The sequence below is a fragment of the Zootermopsis nevadensis genome, unplaced genomic scaffold, assembly GCF_977971745.1.
Source record: "Zootermopsis nevadensis isolate Lab colony 2312 unplaced genomic scaffold, Znev_1.0 Znev_ptg000001l, whole genome shotgun sequence".
Taxonomy (NCBI): Eukaryota; Metazoa; Arthropoda; class Insecta; order Blattodea; family Termopsidae; genus Zootermopsis; species Zootermopsis nevadensis.
In genome coordinates this window covers 4,880,670-4,902,314 of record NW_028259133.1, presented here as the reverse complement: position 1 = coordinate 4,902,314, position 21,645 = coordinate 4,880,670, and the positions used below count along the sequence as shown (strand labels likewise).

At 38.4% G+C, this 21,645-nt stretch overlaps 2 protein-coding genes across 5 annotated transcripts in view; one reads left to right on the top strand and one right to left on the bottom strand.

Annotated features, from left to right (window-relative positions):
- The window catches only part of CenG1A (Centaurin gamma 1A), a 231,084-nt gene that overhangs the window by 175,937 nt on the left and 33,502 nt on the right, over positions 1-21,645 (top strand). For all 4 annotated transcript variants that reach the window (XM_087354613.1, XM_087354556.1, XM_087354679.1 and 1 more), the window contains one exon: positions 1,492-1,633. In XM_087354613.1, the coding sequence (XP_087210739.1) occupies positions 1,492-1,633 (142 nt within the window). The remainder of the gene's footprint in view (positions 1-1,491; positions 1,634-21,645) is intronic.
- Positions 6,245-20,997, bottom strand: LOC110828941 (uncharacterized). The gene is made up of 8 exons (XM_022062158.2): positions 20,888-20,997; positions 18,148-18,248; positions 15,235-15,327; positions 12,700-12,816; positions 11,356-11,583; positions 10,181-10,297; positions 8,389-8,514; positions 6,245-7,124 (listed from the first exon to the last, which is right to left on the bottom strand). The coding sequence occupies exons 1-8, from the start codon at positions 20,903-20,905 to the stop codon at positions 6,857-6,859; spliced, it is 1,068 nt and encodes a 355-aa protein (XP_021917850.1). The 5' UTR covers positions 20,906-20,997; the 3' UTR covers positions 6,245-6,856.

Sequence of the window (21,645 nt, the reverse complement as noted above, 5' to 3'; positions counted from 1 at the left end):
ACAGAATAGAGGAATTTTAAGGTTCTGTCAGATTCTCTTTGTATTCTGTTTTTACGTCATTCTCGCCGTGTAATGCCATCGTAATTTAAGCACGTCACTTTCTTCCGTTCTTTTTACGAGTTACACATTTACAACGAGAATAGCGTGAAAACGTGTGACACCTAACACGTCTGCTACAACTTTGTCTTGGATTGTTTCCTGAAAGAAAACAAACCTTCCAGAACAACGGAAGTTGCATGCTTTGTCTGCTGCAAATTCTGTTAGCAATGACATAAATTTTTAACAAGGATTATATTTCGCCAACGGAAATTCTGTAACATTACTTGCGTCATATTCCACGGCTTTCGTGCTGTACATTTTACCACAAATCTTTAGCGTCTTTTACGTTATTTGTATATTATTATTTTTAGTGCTTGGCTGTAATCGGCCATGATTGGCGGTTATCAAACATCTGATACATTTATTATTATCCCATATATTCACCACTTTATAGGGTATTTAATTCCATTGTACCCGAAACAGACCTTGTGCAGCAGCTATTTCCGAAATACATTTTGTTTCTTTTAATACGTGCTACATATATTATATAGTTTTATTGTTAGAGATGACTACATATTTTACGACAGCGTCTTTCGAATGATTTATGAATATCCCAAAATGGCAGTTTTCTGCAGTTCCCTGATGTCGTGTTCACCCGGAATGTTGGCCAAATATTTTCTAAGTGACTTGGAGACAATTCCAGTTACTCCTATAATTATTGGGATCACTTTTGCTTTCACTTTCTACATTCCTTCTTAATCACATTCCTGTCAGTCGGTATTGCTATGACAATTAAGAGGCAGGTTCAATTTTTGTTTCGGATTATAATATCTGGTTTATTATTTGGAATGGTTCTATCTGTTTTGACTTGTTGGTTCCACAAAATAGTTATTCGGTTAGCCTGACTTGTCTCAACTGCCTTCGGGATGTGTTGTTGTTATTATTTCAATTACAACTTTTAAATATTTCGTTTAAACGCGGGTTAGAATGCTGGCCTTGTAATCCTGGGGTCTCGGGTTCGATTCCCGGCGGTGCCCGAATTTATAACTTGTGTTGGGCAAGGCCGTGGTCTAGGCAACACGGAGTTTTCCTCCGGGGGCTTCCCCGGTTTCTCCGTGGCATCCCAACAGTTACTCCATTCACACACAGAAGAAGGCAATGGCAAACCACTTCTGGATCATCTGCCAAGAACGTATATGAACAGGTCCCAGTCCGAGAAAAGGATGGAAGGATCCTGTTCATATGGACCTGTCGTCAGACAGAACACTACAGATAAAAAAAAAATAAACTGTTACGTACGTTTCATACCATCTTAAGAAGAAATGTAATTACAGTGCAATCCATCCGTGTGTTCGGAGAACAAGAGCGGACAATCTGACTTTGAACGGATTGACCCTTTGACACGTCTTTTGTTGATGTTGAATATCATAAACAAGTTGGTTTCTGTTGCAGTTCACGGCTTGGGTGGACGCGGTCATCTTCGTTTTCAGTCTGGAAAACGAGACGAGTTTCAACGCCATCTATAATTACTACACAAAGATGGCTCACTTCCGCAGTTCTGCAGACATCCCCCTGATTCTCGTTGGGACGCAAGGTAAGACCACAAATTGCCTTTTGGTTTTTAATCCTGTCGCACGTAATAAACGTATGGTCTGTTCTGAGTCAACAGAAATCTGTCCCCGTTACTGGTTAGATTTTAAAAGGTGTAACGTGACTGGGAAACTGTAGCCTGGTGGATATTAATACACATAATTTACAAATGTATTCTTCGCTGTTTTGTATACCTCCGCGACCCTGTTTTCTGTTTACTGCAAGTAGGGACTAAAGTTATATTAATATTTCAATATTTTCCGTCAAATCACAATTTTAATAAGATAATAAAATATAAAATATTTAAAATATCATTTCACGTTCCGCATCGAATGATCGATTTGTAAATCATATATATGTCTAGCGGTTAGAACGCTGGCCTTATAATCCTTGGGTCTCGGGTTCGATTCCCGGCGGTGCCCGAATTTAAAACTCCGTATCGATCATTCGATGCGGAACGTGAAATGATATTTTAAATATTTTATATTTTATTATCTTATTAAAATTGTGATTTGACGGAAAATATTAACCTAATTCACAATATGACGCAAATATACTACCTTATAAAGTTATATTGTTCCGTTTAATCACACTGTGTCTCGTGGCACTGGACAGAGTTAGCTTTTATTTTCCCTTGTATTTCGTTAAATGTTCACTATCATGGAAATGGTTTTGAATGAGTTTTACAGATTTTAATGAAATCTATATTAAATGAACAAAGTTCATGTGCCACCAGCCATTTTTTACAGCAGACTGATATGAATTAAAATTATATTATCCTTTGGGTAGGGCTTGTTTTGACATCTGACCCCCCCCCCCCCCCGTGTATTTGGTTGTAATTCCAAATCTGTGAAAGTGAATTTTGCAGAATGGAACGTGACTTTTAAAAAATCAGAGAACTATATAAAATCTCATTAGTTTCTTCTTTATTAGTACACATTAGAAATTATCATAGCGTTTTTATTATTTTAACATTTGTAGGACTGAATTTGACAGAACCCATAACCGCTAAATTTAATAAAAATTCGTTCAGTAATTTAGGAGATGAAACGAGTGAAAACATACATTGCTATATGTGTTGATTTTGGCTTAATAAACGCAGGGTTCGAGTGGAGAAAAGTGGATGTTTTGAAACTGTTCCCTGAAATTTACAGCTCATTTTATAGCATGACGCACAGGTAAACATAATATTTTAAGTAAAGCCCCTCCATATTCAACCCGCATAAAAAGATGAAGGTTAGTGATGTGCGTGGAAGTAAATGATTTGTTTTTGCTCTAATCCTCATACAATTCATCCCGCACTTGAATAAGGAATGTTTTATTATGGCTGCTGTAGTAAGACACATTGTAATGTTCAGTTATAATTACTTTGTTATTGGAAGTTTTATTAATCGTCTTGCATTGGATTAATTATGTAGAAGAAAGTCTGTGATATTTTAGTCAAAAAGATGATACAGATGCATTTCGTTGAAGTTGTAGAACCAGAAAATAATTTTGAAAAACCAAAGGGAGGAATGGCATTGTTAGTCGAACAGGTGATATTGGCACGTGGACGAGTTTCGTAATTTGATGTTTCAGAGCACATGTCGGTAAGGGACAGTGAATCTGGTCGTTCAGTTTTGTTGTCTGTGACTAGAATTATCATTTTCTATGCTTCTCAGCTGAGCTGCCTTTTCTGAGTGGTCTTTCTTAAGATTTCCCAACCAGAATTTTTAACACATTTTTTATCTCTCATGCTGCCATTTTCTATGACATATTTTTTTGCTGTTTGATTAATTATGACATTATAGGAGTTTTTTATGGTTGATGGTTAAATAAAAGAATGAGATGTTGGGTTTGTAGGTTTTGGGTTTTGGTTTGTGATTCCGTGTAGTCTTTTACGTGGTCATCTACATTTCAGGAGACTTCGGTAAAGAAATTGGTTGTACTTTCATTTAATAGCATAACTTACGTACTGAAGATGTTGGCAGTCTGTCCCTCAGAAATGTTGGGAACCACTTCCAAAAGTGCACAGTGACAGTATAGAAGGATGACATCTGCAGTTATAGTATGTTTATCAAAGTATGGCTGCAGGACTCCAGTAAGGAAACTCTGCCTAGAACGTTTAGGCAATGTATGAAACTAACAGTTTATTTTATATTTTGCCTAGGTATTCTATAGAATACCTAGGAATTTTATAAAATGTTTCGGATTCTTTAGGAAAAGTATATAACAAAGAAGGGGTCACAGTGGTCGCGCGGTCTGAGGCGCTTGGTCGCTGGGACCGTGGGTTCGAATCCCACTCAAGCCATGGATGTTTGTCCGCAGAGGCCTTGCGACGGGCCGATCCCTCATCCAAGGAGTCCTACCGAATGACTATAGATCAAGCCAACGAAAAGTTGGGACCCGCAGTGCTCAGGCACTTGAAGAACGGGTCGTTCCTAGTATCCGAGTATATAACAGAAGTTTCTATAATACGATTTGTACAGTTTTATTTTATCTTCTATATTTACAAAAACTTAATATAGAACAATTTCTATTTTAATTTTCAAAATTTTTGTTGTGTTCAGATTCAGTCTCTTGGTGTTTTCGCGACTATCTTGCACAACCTCCATCTTGACAGCTTACCCAATCGACTTTGATTAATTTTAATTTACGCAACCGAACAATATTAACATTACGACTTATTTCATTCTTTGCTTACTGACTTCAGGCATTCTATACGTTGCCGGTACCATATACGAGGGTCGCTCATTAAATAATGCCCCACATTTTTTTTCTCAGCCAATAATGAAGATAGAAAAGTGTACTTTTACATGCTTGAGATTTGATGTTTCTCGCGTTCGTGTACGGAGTTTCAAATGATTCCAACCAATGGCGGAGCTGTAGTGAACTGTTAAAATGGCGTCTGTGAACGACTCTCGTTACAAGCAACGAGCTGTAATTGAATTCTTTTTTGCTGAAAAAGAAACTGTGGTGAACATTCATAAATGTTTGTGTGCTGTGTATGGAAGCTGTGCAGTCGATAGGAGCACCGTTGGTCGCTGGGCTAAGAGAGTTAAAGCTTCAGGAAGTGAAGAAACCGAGCTCCATGATCTGCCGCGCTCTGGGCGTCCTGCCACAGCCACCACTCCAGACATGTTGAACCGCGCGGATGCCATTATTCGTGAGGATCGGCGCGTCACAACTCGACAATTGGCCCAACAGCTTTCAGTCAGCAATGGAAGTGTAATTGCAATTATCCGGGCTCTTGCATATTCGAAGGTGTGCGCAAGATGGGTTCCACGAAGTCTCACAGCAGACCACAGGATTCAAAGGAAAACGATTTCTTCTGAATTGTTGGAAGCGTTTTGATGCTGAGGGATCATTACAGGTGACGAAACCTGGATACACCACTTTGAGCCGGAGACAAAAAGGCAGTCAATGGAGTTGCATCACCCTCAATCACCGAGAAAGAAGAAATTCAAGACAACTCCCTCCGCCGGAAAAGTCATGATGACTGTCTTTTGGGACAGTGATGGGTTCATTCTTGTGGATGTAATGCCAAGAGGTGCGAGACGCTTACATCGGGACCCTGAAACCCTCAAGAAGCGTTTCCGACGAGCTCGGCCTCACAAGCATCCAGCAGAAATTTTGCTCCTGCACGACAATGTACGCCCTCACACAAGTCCGAGAACCCGGGAAGAAATCACCAAATTGGGTTGGACGGTGCTGCCCCATCCACCCTCCGACTTTCATCTCTTTGGGCCACTCAAAGATGCTATCCGCGGAACAAGATTTGAAGATGACGAGAGCGTGATTCAAGCAGTGAGGACATGGCTACGTGCACAGGACAAGAGCTGGTACCGGCAAGGCATGCACGCACTTGTTCCACGATGGCGTAAAGCCGTACAAGTTGATGGGGACTATGTGGAAAAATAGTATGTGTAAGGGAAACATTGATTTATATTGTCACTAAATTTCAGCCATCTTGAATAAATATATTCTGAGGAAAAAAATGTGGGGCATTACTTAATGAGCGACCCTCGTATAAAATATGACGGGGAATTACAGACCGACACCGAGAATACCAATGCCTATCACAAACTTTTGATGTTTTATCACATATTTTGAAGATGGTTGAAATTTTGTGTGCACATTTACGTAGGGTCTATAATAGATTATCTTATTCATTATAACATATCACTAATAGTTTCTATTCCTTATTAATAAATTTAACAGTTTTGCTGTTCGTAATATAACCCAGTAGCTCATTTTGTGTAATGTGAATGGAACTAGGTTAATCTGGTTTAGGATATGGACTATTGGTGGATTGTTTTGAACCTGGTATCGACGTTTAGGTTCCATGAAGTTGGTAAACTTCTTAGCAGCTGAGAAGCAGTCAGCTCATCAAGAGTGACTGTGACGTGGATGGGCACAGTGTGACACGTTAACTACGAACAGGATTCTTACGTTTTATTACTGTACAAATGTTCACAATTCGCATCTAAAGTCCTTGTTAGAAACAGGGTTGTATTTTTTATTACAAGCAAATATAAGTGCAGTATTTTGAGGTAAACAATTGGTTGATTTTTATATTTGATGTTCATAATTTAATTTACAGTTTGTGGTGGTCATAGAATGACTATATCTTAAATGAACTGAAATCAAATCGTGTTTATTTACCACCGATACAAAAGTTTTCTGTGTGACAAATTATTATGCCATTTACTGAGAGTTATATCAAATATGTACATAATTCCATGTGATTGAAACTGGCATTAATATGATTTATTATAAATGTGTTCTAAATTATTGTTCACATTAAATTTAATTTTCTTCTTAATATATAGGTCATCTGAATTTTCAGTCTAGACGTATTCTTCATGTTTAACGTCTTACACAAAATATTCTTTACACCTATTAACACAAATATGAAATCATTAAAATAAAATGTACACGTTTAATATTTCTTATAAATTGATTTATAAATAATTACTATTTTATGAGTCGGTATTCAACATAAGCCATTCGGCTTTTCAGTTCTTGGTGAGTTTTGAAACTATTTCTAGCAAATTGTTGAGCTGTTGACAATTACTGCTGGACCGGGTTTGAGTCTGATTTGTGTGACAGCTGTTGTTTTGGTATTATGCATTTTGTATTTGAATTATCATCATTAAGCGTGCGTTGGATTTATATTTTGATGGATTGTTTCCACCGTGTCAGTAATTTAAAATAACCATGAAACCTGTGTAGACTTTGATGAGTCTCAGTGTACTATGTACTGTGCAGATGATATGGTGTGGATAATTGTGTCTTTGTCTTGCTTCGTACTTGCCCCAGCTAAAACCCCCACCGTGGGTACAGTTGCTAGACCTGCTGTCGCTTCATCCTCGAAGTGGTTGATTCGATCCTGTAGAGTTGCAAGCGTTTGATTTAGTGCTTTAGGGATCTCTTTCACGGGAACGTCTGATGGTGCCACTACGATCACTTGACTCCCGTCGAGGGTCCCCACTGTAGATGCGTCAGCCTCCCGCCTTTAACATAAAATGCTCGTGTTTAATTGATTGTCTTCCGGAGACATTTAAAGTATTCAGAATTTGGCCACACGAAGTGGGTTTCCATGTTGATGTAATTGAGGAGTTGAGGTCTGTCCTTGGTCTATAGAAGTATTCCGAGTAAAAATTAGGAGATGGTTGTCTTTTGGGTTTTTGTGTCATGTAGTCTGGTGAAAGTTTACCGACGTTTCAGAGGTGCTTTGTGCCTCTGAAATATCAGTACACAGCACAACCCAGAAGACAGCCATCTTCAATACAGATATGCCAGTCATCAGATGTAATTTGAGATCGAGTAATTTTGCTTGGAGATAGATGTTTTAAACTTAATGCAACTGTTGTTAAGTTAATATTTTGGTGATGGTAAATACAAGAAATCTGTTTGCTTTAGTGATGAACTGCTGTGACATGCAAAATTTTGACTGGTGATTCGTTATAAAAGATACCTACAGATTGTTAAACAAAATTTGTCAGTGTGCATTAAATTGAGAACATTGGTAACATATAAAATTTTACATGAGCTTACACCAACCATTTTCAGACACTGGAAATTTTTACGTCTACATAATGACGTATTCTGGTATATTGTACTGCATTTCTGAGTGAAAGTCACTCAGTTGTGGAATATTTATTTCATAATTTCTCTAGCCACTTTCTACAGTTCCTGCCTTAAGTAACTAACTGCAGGTGCTTTCTTGAAATACAGAAAGTTAGCGATGTTAAAGAATTAATAGTAATCTATGCAGTCTTCCCGTTAGCTTTGAACAAAAACAATTTATCATATAATTTACTTATAATATGAAAATTAGTTCTTAAATCCAGTCTCTGCCTTTTTGAATGTTGTGCGCCGTTTAAAAAATTTAAATTTACCTATTTTCAGTTTAACCTCTTAATTAGACCTTTACAAGGTTGTATTCCTCCCTTCCCGCAACCTCGAAGAATGTTCAGATTATCTGTGGGAACATCCCTGAACTCGCCTAAGAATCCACACTCGTGTGGCCATTATTAAATCAACTCGTTAAATGATTTTAAATCGCCCACAGTGTGTTAACTGCGTACTTAGTAGTAAGTTGACTTGTAATAATTCATTCCCTGAGTATTTTTGGTTTAGAATACACCTTACATATGACTACACGTGACACAGCCTATCAGAATAAGAAGACGTATTAGGAGTATGAATGACTTTCTTACAAAAATTAATTAGCCGCACCATATAATTAATATATGTCTTTTCTCCGACACTGACCTCCGCCTCCTTGTTCCTGTTGATACTTCTCCAGCATTTATATCTTCAATTGGGTCAAAGGTACTGTCGTAGTTTGTCGGCTCCTTTGTTGTAACATCTGTGTCTTGATTGTCGGGAGCTCGGCGCCTGTAATGAAGTTAGACATTTTGCATTTATGACTTGTGTTGGTAGTCGATATAAATAAATATTCTGACTGAAGGTTTAACTCATGTTGTAGGAAAGCCCACTATTGTACTAGGGTTTATACAAAAACCGACTTTTGAAAAAACCTGTTTTCGAATTCCAGTATTTACAAAAAAAACCGGTTAAACCGGTTTTCGAATTTTTACAGAAAACAAAATATAATTAAAACAGTAAAAACATATTTATACTTATTTTAAAAAAATTCAGTTTATTTAATATTTATGGAACTACAGAAATATAACAAAATAAAATATACTCCATACAAAACCAAATAAAAAACTAAAATAACTAAAATCCGTGTAGTTTAAATTTCTGACTTCGTTCTTACTAGGTCCAAAAAAAAATTTTGCACTACAAAAAAATAGGCGTGTACAATGTGTGATTTCTCGTACAGTTTTAAATTTATGTGATGGCATCTACTTATGAGTGTAACATGTAGGTAAAACCTACAAGATCATTATCATCATCATCCTCACTGCCGCGAAAGCCTCGAATCTTACAACTGTCAGAACTATATTCATTTGTGCTACTGAACATGAATATTCAGTGGGAGGGAGATGCATGAACAAAATATAGTTAATTTAACCAACATAATTAATTTGTCTTGTAAGTAATAACTGGGAAGCAAGAACCGTCTTTAATATAGAAACGTAGTTAATAACCAAACAGAAGTTCATTTCTGATTTGTTTACTAAATTTTTGTTCGTCAAATTCAGAGAACTGTCTTTTAAATGTGATGGATGTGCCTGGAATGCTAAATACTGTTGTACACAAATCGTGAAGCATAGTCAAAGACATTTCACGTCCGCTGGGCTGTAATCTCCCCTGCCGTACCCCAAAATTTTATTAATATTAAAAGGAACTATCATCTGAACAATTTTCTGTGCTCAATGATCGTCTTATTAATATAGTTAAGGCACTCCTATTAAGAGAAAAATGTTTGTCAGTTACAGAGGTTTAGTGCCTCGGCGTGCGTTTAGTCTTGTAGATGTCTTAATCTCCCGTCTGTTATGGCGTTGCTGTAGACTAGACCAGTGGTATTCAACCTTTTTTGTTCGCGTACCCCCAGATATAATTTCTCTTCAAATTTGTACCCCCAAAGTTGTTGGTGTATAATTCAAGTTATACATTGTATATAATCTAAATCTAAAATAAATTAAATAAATTTCATTACTTATTATTCAGTGTTTATCATAAAATAATATATATTTTTTTAAAATTTCATATGCCCCCTAAGATGTCTTCGCGTACCCCCAGATATAATTTCTCTTCAACTTTGTACCCCCAAAGTTGTTGGTGTATAATTCAAGTTATACATAGTATATAATCTACATCTAAAATAAATTAAATAAATTTCATTACTGATTATTCAGTGTTTATCATAAAATAATATATATTTTTTTAAAATTTCGTATGCCCCCTAAGATGTCTTCGCGTACCCCAGGTTGAATACCACTGGACTAGACCATACGCATGATCATCAGACTTGCTTACCCCAAATCTTGTATGAAATCGTTATGGAGTCAACGAAAACTGACTTCAGTGTTGGTAATTGAGGGAGGTGACACCCATGACTCAAGCCTTCCTTCCTTAGTTTAATTGTTTTTACCTTCTTATGGGTGATACTATTGCAGCTTCCCTTGTGAATCCGCCATCCTCATCTTCATTGGAGTCTCGACGTGCCTGCCTCTTGACTCTCTTTTCATTCTCTGTGTTTCTTCGACGTCTTCAACATGGAACAAAAAATATCTGTTAAAGACGTGTACACTTTAAGCTGAAAAAGCTTTTTGGCCGTTGGCATGGTTACAAATGATGTACTTGGAAATGGAAGTCCTAATCCAGGTCTGACATTTTGTTCATATATGTCTGTGCATGTACGCAGAGAACTTGTGTTCAAGTTACGTAATTTTATCGAAGTAAAACTAAGAAATTCTGTGTACTTTAAGTTGTATGCCTTGAATTTCAGATACATGGGAAGATGAAGGTTTCTGTACGTAATTGTAGAAAGCATTCTCAACATTTGATCCCCTAACTTTCTACATTAATGTGGAGCATTTCAAGTACTTGGGAAGCATAGTCACGACGGACGCCCTATGCAACAAGGAAGTAAAAGCAAGGATAGCCATGGCCAAGGCAGCTTTCGTCAAGAAGAGGAAACTTCTCACTAGCAAGTTGGGCTTGGAGATGAAGAAGAAACTAGTGAAGTGTTACGTATGGAGCAGAGACTTGGACACTCAGGAAGAAGGAACAGAAATACCTGGAGAGTTTCGAAATGTGGTGTTGGAGAAGAATAGAGAAGATCAGGTGGACGGATCGAGTGACCAACGAAGAAGTATTGAGGAGAGTCAACGAGCAAAGAAACATTCTGCAGGCGATTACACGAAGGAAAGCTAACTGGCTGGGACATATTATGAGAAGGAATGGGTTACTGAGTGATATCATCGAAGGCCAGGTTGAAGGAAAGCGAGGACTGGGAAGAAGACTGATACAGCTAACCGACGACCTTAAACAAGGAAAGAAGATGACGTTCCAGGAATTAAAGCGAGAAGCCGAGAATAGGGACAACTGGAGAGCTCTTTTTGGGCAGAGCAATGGACCTGTCGTAAGACAGAACACTTAATAATAATAATACCTTTAAGGAAACTGCTTATGTGCAGATTTGCCCATACGAGGCTGTCAAAAACATTGCGTTTGGGCCTTTAACACCCCCTAGGCGTTTGTTAGGTACCGTTTTGATGCCATTATCGAAGAATTTGCATCGATAGACCAACTTTCAGTCACTACCTTCGGTCTGCTGGGTCATCTGAAGCTTCTTCCGTGCTGCCGTCGTCCTCCTCTTCGCTTGATGTGTTGGCTTTGGAGTTGTTGTCTTTGGAATCATCGTCATCTCCTGTTTCTTCGTTGCCATTATTGGAATCATCATCTGCACTCCTTTTCCTCTCGAGTTTGACTGAGTCTTCACTACTTGAACTGTCGCTACTGTCGCTGTCACTGTCTGCGTCTCTTTGGTTTCTGAAACACGGCCCGCAAAATAAAATACAGCTGTACGCCATGTAAGCGCTTGGGAGGAGAGGTGGTATAGCTCCTACTCATTCTTAATCTCGGCACTAGATGGTGGTGAGTGGTTAGCGTCACGTCTCGGCCGCGTATTACTCCCGGGAAAGGACCTCGGTACCCACTGGCCCCCAGAGGCTAGAGGAAAAAATCCTCTGATCCTGTTGGGATCTAACCCCGGTCATCCAGTCCGTAGTGAGTCACTATATCTAAATTCATTTGCGTAACTGGTGGAGGCTACTTTATTTCTGATAGAGACTGATGGTTTGTTAACCCTGAGAAACGCCAGAACGTGTGTGCAAGGATTCACAGTTAATTCAACCTCCAAAATACTGATTCATCATGTTTACTACATAGTTAGTACTGGATTATGGTCTGCGTAAAGGTTCTACGTATGTAGCGCTGATAATCATTGAGGATCTTATGGTTGCTAAGCCGGTTAGTAGATCATCCCTTCTTATAAGGAATCAGAGAACTCATCACTGTGTTCAAGAACCCCCCCCCCCCCCCCCCCCACTGGATCCATTCCTGATCCAGTTGAATCCAAACAACTTCCCCGTTCTGTTCCTTATGTTAGACTTCTTCCTTGAAATGTCTCCCACCCATCATCCGAAAGGTAGTTTAGGTGTTTTAAGATCTTAAAATATTTTCATTTCTCCCGTGCATGCTAATTGGCACACGCCCATTTTGATACTTTGTAAAGCATATAAAGAAAATTAAAAATTTCTTTGGTTACCATTTTAACGTAGTAATGACCCAAAATTCCCTGTTAAACTGAATAGTAGAACAGCCACGTCTTGTAGTAGGAGCGTTCATGAAGCAAAGTATAGATAACTTAGACAGAAATTATTCTGTGTTAACTTCTCGTACAGCGTTGATAGCTGCTTTTAAACAACGTACAGATTACTCTGGCCATGTGCCCTGTAATTGTTTCTACTCCGTTGTGAAACAGAACGAGAATATTTCGAGAAATCGTTACAATAGAGTTTAAGTTTTCTGTCGCCCGCATTTTCCAGTCCAAATTGCTGAGCTCATTTGAAACTACTGTTAATTTATAAGTTGCCAGTCACTCACCTCAAAATGGCGTTGTAGGAACGTCTTCTGCGAACGCTTGGGACTTCCGTCGTCGCTGAAGTACTTGAGACGTCATCTTCCGCGTCGTCGCTTTCAGTGGTAGAAATTTCGACCGATCTGTTGAAGAATTAACAAGTTAGTCAATGACTTTCGTATTGGTAAATTATTATTATCCCATCTATTCCCCACTTATAGAGTATTTACTACTATGTACCCGAGACAAACCTTGCCCCTGAGGTACACAGTGCAGCAGCTATTTCCGAAATACATTTTGTTTTTAATATATGTTGCATGTATTATATAGTTTTGTGAGGGATGACTACATATTTTACAACAGCGTCTTTCGAATGATGTACGAAGATCCTAAAATGGCAGTTTTCTGAAGTTCCCTGATGTCGTGTTCGCCCGGAATGTTGGCCAGTTATTTTCTAAGTGACTTGGAGACAGTTCCATTTCTCCTATATTATTATTATAGTAGATGTTTCTTCTAATGCATTAATACCAACATTCTTTGAATTAATTGTTTAACGACACCCTAAGAACATGTCATTTGCTTTAGCGTTTGAGGAGCGATGTAAAGATATCGGATGCCACGCTGGTTCGAATCTCGCTTATGAGATGAATGCATGTCAGCATGATTCTTTGTTTGAAAATGTTTTCACTGTTTATATCCAAGCCTTTAGAGTTCGAGGACTTAATCTGTTATAAATAATCAAATCGCATTTGGCCCTTGAGTGTACGTGGTGACTGCAGTGCGTTCTACAGTGTAGGAGAAACTGTGTAACTATTCTGCTTTGTTACAGTTTGTAACAGTCAGTGACGTTTTCAGTTCATTAAACCAACTGCTTATCGTAGACGGCTGGGTCTGACTTCATGTGCGTGGATTCCGAGACAATGGTAGACACAGAACTGTTGACAATGGCAGACTTAGTCCGAGGAGAAGAAGACGCAAGTTGCTTAGAATGTTTACTGTGGCATGTAGTCTTGTGTTAGAAGGATGTTGAGGACTGTGGAATAATTCCGGGTGATGTTATTTACAAGTGAATGTAGAAAATTTTGGTTTTAAATGGGGGGGGGCAGATTTAAAACCAATACTTTTTTAATCTGCTAGCGAACTGTAAAGCATATTTCTGTAATTTTAGTGTGGTAAAAGCTGTAGTTTAGGCCTAACCATTCCGTGGAATCGTATTAGGCGAAGTCAAAATTTGTTTACTAGAATGATAAACCATAAAAATTTAATAAGAAATATCCCTAGAATATAGGATCCTATCTAAATGTGTGCAAATATCAATGTAATATTTTGTATTTTATGTTTGTTAACATTGTCTGTAGAAGTCTCACTGTGCGCGATTTGTTTGTAAAACATTAATGCACGAACATGCAGACCGTAACAGCAGCTTACGTCTTTAGATAGAGAACACATTATATTCTGTTATCATGCGCGTAATTATCTAAATACATGGAGCAGAATCTTACTGAGATGTTTTGTAGTCGTTTATTTGGTCAGTTACCCTCGTTTTTTAGAACCCAAAGTTGAGGCGTCTGCTGATCTATCCTGCGGTATATGAATCCAGTCTACGCCCTCACTCCGTCTATATTTAAACTTAATTTTAATATTATCTTTCGATCTACCCGTAGGTTTCTCAAGCGGTCTCTTCCTTCGACATTTCTTACTACAAATTTTTATCTTGCATGTGTGTTCGTTTGTTCTTTCTTGATTTGGTCACTCCCTATAATAAATGTCTGATAAGAGGTACAAATTAGAATTCTAATTTATTTATTTTTTAAAAAAAGATTTTATAGCCGCCTCTTAGTTACAGCCTATCTCTTACAGGTGAACCTGGTCGTTTGTTACCCTCCGATTCGACCCCAATTTTGCAATATGGCGGTGGGTGTTCATGTGACTTCGTGGTCAAAATATTAAGTGTCGTATGCAGGTCGGCACATTTATCGTTTTACAGCGACTTTTTTTATATTTTTTTTTCTCGAAGTGACAGACAGCAATAACATGTAGTTGGTCACAGCTGATAGCCGAAGGATATACGGGAAATATCATATTTTGGCAAGAAATGGCTGTCTTCTGGGTTGCTGCAGCCATCATCAGGACGATAAGCTACTCCTGCAGAAGACAGCCCTCTTCGGACTCACCGCAGTGAAAACCTCAAATCCTACTAAAATTTACATGCACCTAAGAAATTAAGGAATCCAATATTTTATATTTTTGACGTCATTAAAATAACACTGTTGTTAACTATAGGAATAGTTTGTACGAGGCATAGATTGTAGCAAATGACCTAAGTGTGAAGTGGTAGCAGACGAAAATACAAATTATAATTTTAATTTTAGATTGTCTAGTGTTTGAATTCGATATAATGTAGTATGATTGTTCCTGATTACTGACTGTTACATTGAAAAGAAGATAATCGAATATTACGGAAAATATTTCAGTTAGACGGGCCTGAAGCGGAGCTACATTCATTATATTGGATTTGATAACTTGCACTTAAATTAAAATGATTTTGGTTCTTTGCTTACGTAGCTCTTTTCACCTTTGTCCCATCGCTGGGCTGGTCTTTGTAATCCGGCGCATTGCTGCTGTCTAGTGGCTTGACTGTTAATGGTAATACGCTGAAACACAAAGACGAATAAAAATAGATTAATGTTCAGTCGATATGTTGAGTTTTATTTATTCTCATGATTTCGGGAACCGTTGATTTATGTTCCTGAATGAAACTTCTTGTCTTGTCCTGTAGGACTGAGGTTTCTACGTGCCAGACTTTAAATAGGAGTGGTTCGTTCAGTAATATTCAACGTCTGTTCCTTTGTGAGTCGTAACTTTTATTTCGTTATTCGGGCAACCTTACGAGAGAAAGAATTTGAAGTTTCAGCAGCCGTATTTAGCCCGTGCGAGCGAAGCGGTCATATACATTTCGTCCTCTGATAAAATTAAGCGCGGCTGCTAGAGGCCGAGCGAGAAGTGCTGACACTTGCGCAAAGGACTGATTTTGGTCGCGTGAGATGGACCCGTCCAAAGCACGCGCTAGAGGGGTGTCAGATTCAGTTGGTTCGTAGCTCTAGCTGTGTTTAGTTCGGTGCGTCACCGCAGTTGAGGTTGTGCGACCCCCACTACTACTGAACTCCCCTCTCTCGGCTTACATCTACTCGCGTGACCTATACCGACAGGCACTGCATGACTCACCCGCCAAGTGCTAACAACAATTATCTCTAATATTATTTACACAACAGTGCAACTGCGTAACATTGTGTTAAGTACTGATTATCGTCGTGTGTGTGTGTGTGTGTGTGTGGATATGTTTCAGTATAAACTTGAACAGCGTATTTTTCTGTACTCCGGATAATGAATTGTTCCAAGCACAACTGGCATTCATAAACTTGAATGTTAAATCAATTATTGGGCCCATATCCTACACGGAAATAATTCTGGTAGGTATGTGAGAAAATAGTTCACTCACTTTACAGAGGAAGAACGATCTTTAGCAACTATCTACACCGCAGATGATTTTCTACCGGCTTTTGCAGGGGTACTGGTCACAGAATATTAAAACTGGTTTTGGCCAACACGTTCGCCTGATTTTCCCCTATGCGGCTTTTATTTTGGGGCTAATTCGAACGAAACGAGGCTTAGGAAAACATAACGAAGAGAAATGTTATAAGTTCATCAGGAAGAATGTCTTCGGGTGAATTTCGACATATTTAAACGTTGTAGAAAGTATGTGAATGTTCAGGGAAACGGTTTCAGCACATCTTACAAGTAAATTTGTTTTTATGGAGCGATACTTGAATCGTGTCGGGAAAAACTTGTGGTGCATGGCAGCGACAAGTGCAATTCCTGCCGGGAGGCGGGAGATGACAGTTGCGTTTGTAGGCGCACTGGGATCAGACAACGAATTAGTGTTTTGTTGTCGAATAATGGGAAAAGTAGTTATATTATTCGAAAGTAAGCTATGATTTTAAATGTATTTGAATGAACACGTATTTTACGTCAAGACCTGGCCATGTAAGTAAATTACGTATTACGTTTCAGTTAAACATAGTTGTATTATGCACTGGTAGACGTTCGTTTCGATGCCTAAACGTTAATTGATGGCATGTGGAGGTCGGACATCGCGAGCTCTTTTACGAGGGAATTAAACGCACGCACAGAATCTGAGGCTTAGCTGCTCAGGTGATTTGGATTCTTGGTACGTTTTAGTGGGTTTCCAGAAATACAGTAGATGTCAGTAGTTCTGGTTTGTCGAATAGTGAAGAGTTGTGTTTTCTTCGCGGTACGGACTGACTCCTCGCGTGTTATTTAGACGAGCTTTGGCTTTATAGGATTATGTAAACGCGCTGTTTATCTCCTTCCTATCGCGTTCTGGCTGACTTTGCACCTGAACGTGCTGTTAAAGACGAGAGCTGATCGTCTTCTCTTTCATCCGCTGTTCTTTAGTTGCTTCTACTGTCTCGGGGCCTTCGTTATTTGTCGACCTGCGCATGTTTAAACATTTCACAAGGGCGTGCAATGTGCAATCCGCTTTCCTTGAGTGTCACGTGACGGTAAGGACGACGTCTGGTAGGCCTGTGGAGAGTATCTGTTGAATGCGTTTCTGGTATTGTTTTCACATACTTTTAGCCCTTTAGTTATAATTCCTGTGGCATCAGTTGTCATAGGAATGACAAACTATTTCATACTCCGCAGCTGTTAAATATCTATCCTTTGGTTTTCGTATTTTAATTTTGTTTCAGACTCATTTTTGTGTTATATTCTAAACAGATGGTATTGCTGCATCTGTCAGTAAGCAAATTACATCTTACTTCTTGTTCTTTTATTTTACATCTGGAATATATGCCAGGAGCGATATATCGGTTCATGTGAGTACCAGTTATCTGTTGTTCAGTGTGTAGTTTGCATTTTGAGTAGTGTAGATGTGTATAATCTTTAATCATGTCTTATTATATACTCATTCTTTGCCAGAATGGGACGTTCTGATGTTTGTGGTGAATAGTTTCTTCGTATCGTTTACACAGTCGACATTTTCTTTAAATTTTATCTTTCAGAATATTTCCCTTGAAGGTGTTTGTACTGATTGGCTGAACCTGAGCCGCCACAAATGTACTTCTTGTTTCCCCGAATGTCTCCAAACTTCAGTCATCGGTAGGACTGTTCCTTATTCACCAATTTTTCGTCAAAGGTGCGTGGAAATTGTGCGTGCATCCTTTCTCTTCCACTGAGGTTAATCTGTTCCAACACTAACATACCGTCTCCATGTTCAGGCCTGAGGAGGCATTGTGTTCTTCCCAAACATTGGTATGTACCTAGAAGTCCACACGGTTTTTGGTGTAAAAAGAGACGCCATTTCGTCGCCAAGAAATGTATGTACGTGTTTCACCATCCAGTGCATTCGTTCTGTCGATATTGTAGACTGCTCTTGTAATTTTAAGACCTACCTGTCTGTCGCTGTTGTGTGTTCGGATGTGCTGTCATCTATCGGTGCGCTCTGCACTCGCAGGACGACTGAGCAGACGGCAGCCAAGCAGATTATGCGACCCTGGCGAGACAAATTGAAATGATCAATGATTCACTGTGAAGAATATCGAGTAATGGCATTTTATCCACACCGCCTGTGGTTTTGTACCACCGAAACCTCGATTATTGTTTTAAAGTAAGGGTTCCCAAACGTTCGATGCCCCGAGGCCTACCTTACCCCTTTTTATAGACTCGCGAACAGCGGGACTATAAATTGAGAATAGTTTATTGAAGTTTCATGGCAGTTTATTAAAAATTGTAACTTGTGTTTCAGAAATTACAGAATGATTACGAAATCAGGCACTGCTTACTTAATCCGTCAATATCAGGTTGAATTTCTGTTGCTTCCGTCCAACTCTTCATCTTGAGACGTGTCCTGCCTAATCAATCTGAAAGGTTTCTCGGAGCGATAAGTACTTGTAGACACTAACGACGTTTCACGTCACCCGCCTTAGAAGAAACTTTGACGTCTTGGAAGATTCCAGAATTACGCAGTAATAACCCAATTCTACAATAAGACTTTGGATACAATTTATATTGTATGCTGTATCATTTGGAATAAGTAAATCAAATGGTGAACCGTCTCTTTGAGATCGGAGTGTACCTATCACAACTTTTTCTGTTTAATGAATCGTGCACGCTGCTCGTGATTTATGTAATGTTACGTCATTAATAATAACAATCATGATTTATCCACTCCGTTGACTGCACATCCCTTGAGACTATCTGGCGAATCGATTGCTCGATAGTTAACCCGAACTCCTATCGTCCCTATTTATTTACATCGATTGGTAATGGCGTCCAATCTCTCATATCGATATTCAGATATAACCGCCATTTCATTTCGATGGGTGTATTTTACCATAGTATTAAAGCAGTGGAAAATTGTGTAAACTGTTAACCGGAGAGTTGAATTGTTAATTATACTGTAATTTATCGCTCCAAAAATTCCTTTTGAAGTAATTTTGATTTTAAACGTGTCTAGTATCTTACTACATCTTAAGATTATAATCTTCAATCACTGAAACCATGTCTTTGCAGATTACAAAGAAAAATATATTTTGTTTAAACTCCACAACTTTTCTTGAAAAATTCTCATTTCTTTTTAACTTGACTCGACTTAAGGAAATAAATATACAAATATATAAACATTGATAAAATAGACCACTCACATAAAAATCCCAACAGAAGTCATGCAGTGATGCCTTTCTATAAATCTGTTTTGTCTTGTCAAGTCCGTTTTGTTTGTGGAAGTTACAGTACAAGGCAATTTTGATGTTAATGTGGGCCATAGTAGAATAAAGGACTGGCCACAGCACCCACCGTGTAATTTAAATGTAATTTTCGCATTTCTTTTCTGCGCCCTTAAACCATTTACCTGTGTCCTGAACTCAGATTTGATTTTGTCACAGTTTTAGCAGACGTGTTCTTTTTCACTGTAAAGTTCGCGTATTTGTAATACATTTGTCAGACGGTAGGGTAATTTTACAGAAATAAATTAAAATATTGTTATATAAAATAATGTGTGGCTTATCTGAATTTAGATTGTATTAAATGAATTCAGTGGGCTTTAAATTTATTTGTGGAACAGAGGACTAAACAGTTTTCAGTGTAGGGCCTTAATAATAACGCTAAATCCATATTTTATCTACGCATTCATTACGTATTTATGTCACTTTTATGCTGAATCTGCTCTAAGCTGCGTGACTACGCAAATATAACAGGCATTGCTCCAAGTACACCGTTAATTAACATAAACTTGTAGCAATTAGTGAGCTGGTCCTAGCATAACAAGCAGGCAAAATAAGGTATGTTAGGCTGTAGAGTCTTCTGGACACTTCTGACTTTGGTTTAACGTCTCCCCTCAACAGTTCGTAGCTTCTCGTTCAGGTTGTACTTGCAGAATGCAATACACGTATCAGTTTTTCAGTAAACATCAACTATATGAAATCAAATATGTTCTGTTCTGATCGAAGAAGTTTTACGCTTACACACGCTCTAAGATTTTATAATTTTAAAGGACTCTTTTCCAGATCTTTGGTTTGAAACAATTTTAAGCCAAGCTCTTGCCAAGTTTGAACGCCATTAATTTATTGATTATTGAAGATGGCTGTCTTCTGGGTTGTTGCGCCGTGTAGTATGGTAAAAGTTTACCGACGCTTCGGAGGTCCCTGCTACCTCCATCATCACTTACTCATCGCCTTGTTGATGGAGACAGCAGGGACCTCTGAAACGTCGGTCAAATTTTATCATACTTCACGGCGCAACAACCCAGAAGACAGCCATCTTCAGACTCACCGCCGAGAAAACCTCAAATCGTACATTATTGATGATTCTTGGATTATTTAACAACGTATTTTTATCTTGACATACAGCGTATAATTGTAGGATGACTAAATAATGAATTGAAAGGAAGTGGCCACAGCCCACTTGAAGGTATTACACTATAATTTTATTCCGGTTGGTTGAGGAATACCGCGAAGAGATTAAATCTAAATATCAGGTATCCTATATTCGAAATAGAGGTCTCTGATTTGGGGAAGTAAAGAATTTTGTATTATATCGCAATGCATCTCACAAGCCCTTATAAAATGGTACAACTTCATCTGGCTTTAGAAACTATACTTATATTATATCGATTGGTTATGTTGTTCAACTTACCGTTGTATGCAGTTTCATTTTAAAATTCTTCCGGAAAAGGCACTTCACAAGCGATCTGTTATAGGTGGACAAACTGAGCTCGACTAAAATGGCATCTTAAACTTCCTCGATATTTATACGCTCGTGTTCTGAGTATCGGAGCGTCTTTGGCATGAGAAATTGTGCTAATTACGTTCGGAATAAAGTGTGAACATATTTACAAGGCCGACCGGTCACAGTTTGTATTAGTGACGCTACTGTTCGCCTAATTGAATTTGTAACTTGTGTTAAGAGACATCACCTCCACGCGGACTGTTGCTTTCGCAATTATATTGACCGTCACGTCAATATTAGTATTTAAACGGAACTCCTGAATTAGTCCCCTTTTGCACTAACACATTCAAATAGCTGTATTTTAATTTCGCGGGCTTGGAGAACAAAATGAAAGTTATCCTACGAAGCTGAGATGGGAATTTTTCCTTCGACAATAAACAAATTAGCCTTTCATATAAATGAAGGACATCTTAAACTAGTGGAAACATATACGTGCATTATTAGAAGAAATTTAGGCAACCGTGTATTTACAAAAAAATATAGCAATGGGTCTACGTAATTTCACAGCAATAGAATGTTTCAAATATAGTGGCGAAGCCTCGAAATTTAAGAGAAAGGACGCTGATATATTGTAAAAAGCACAAAGTGGTCTGCAGGGTACATAAACGGCCACCTGCTGATGTAACTTACGAGGTGCGATCGAAAGGTTTCCAGACTGCGCGTAT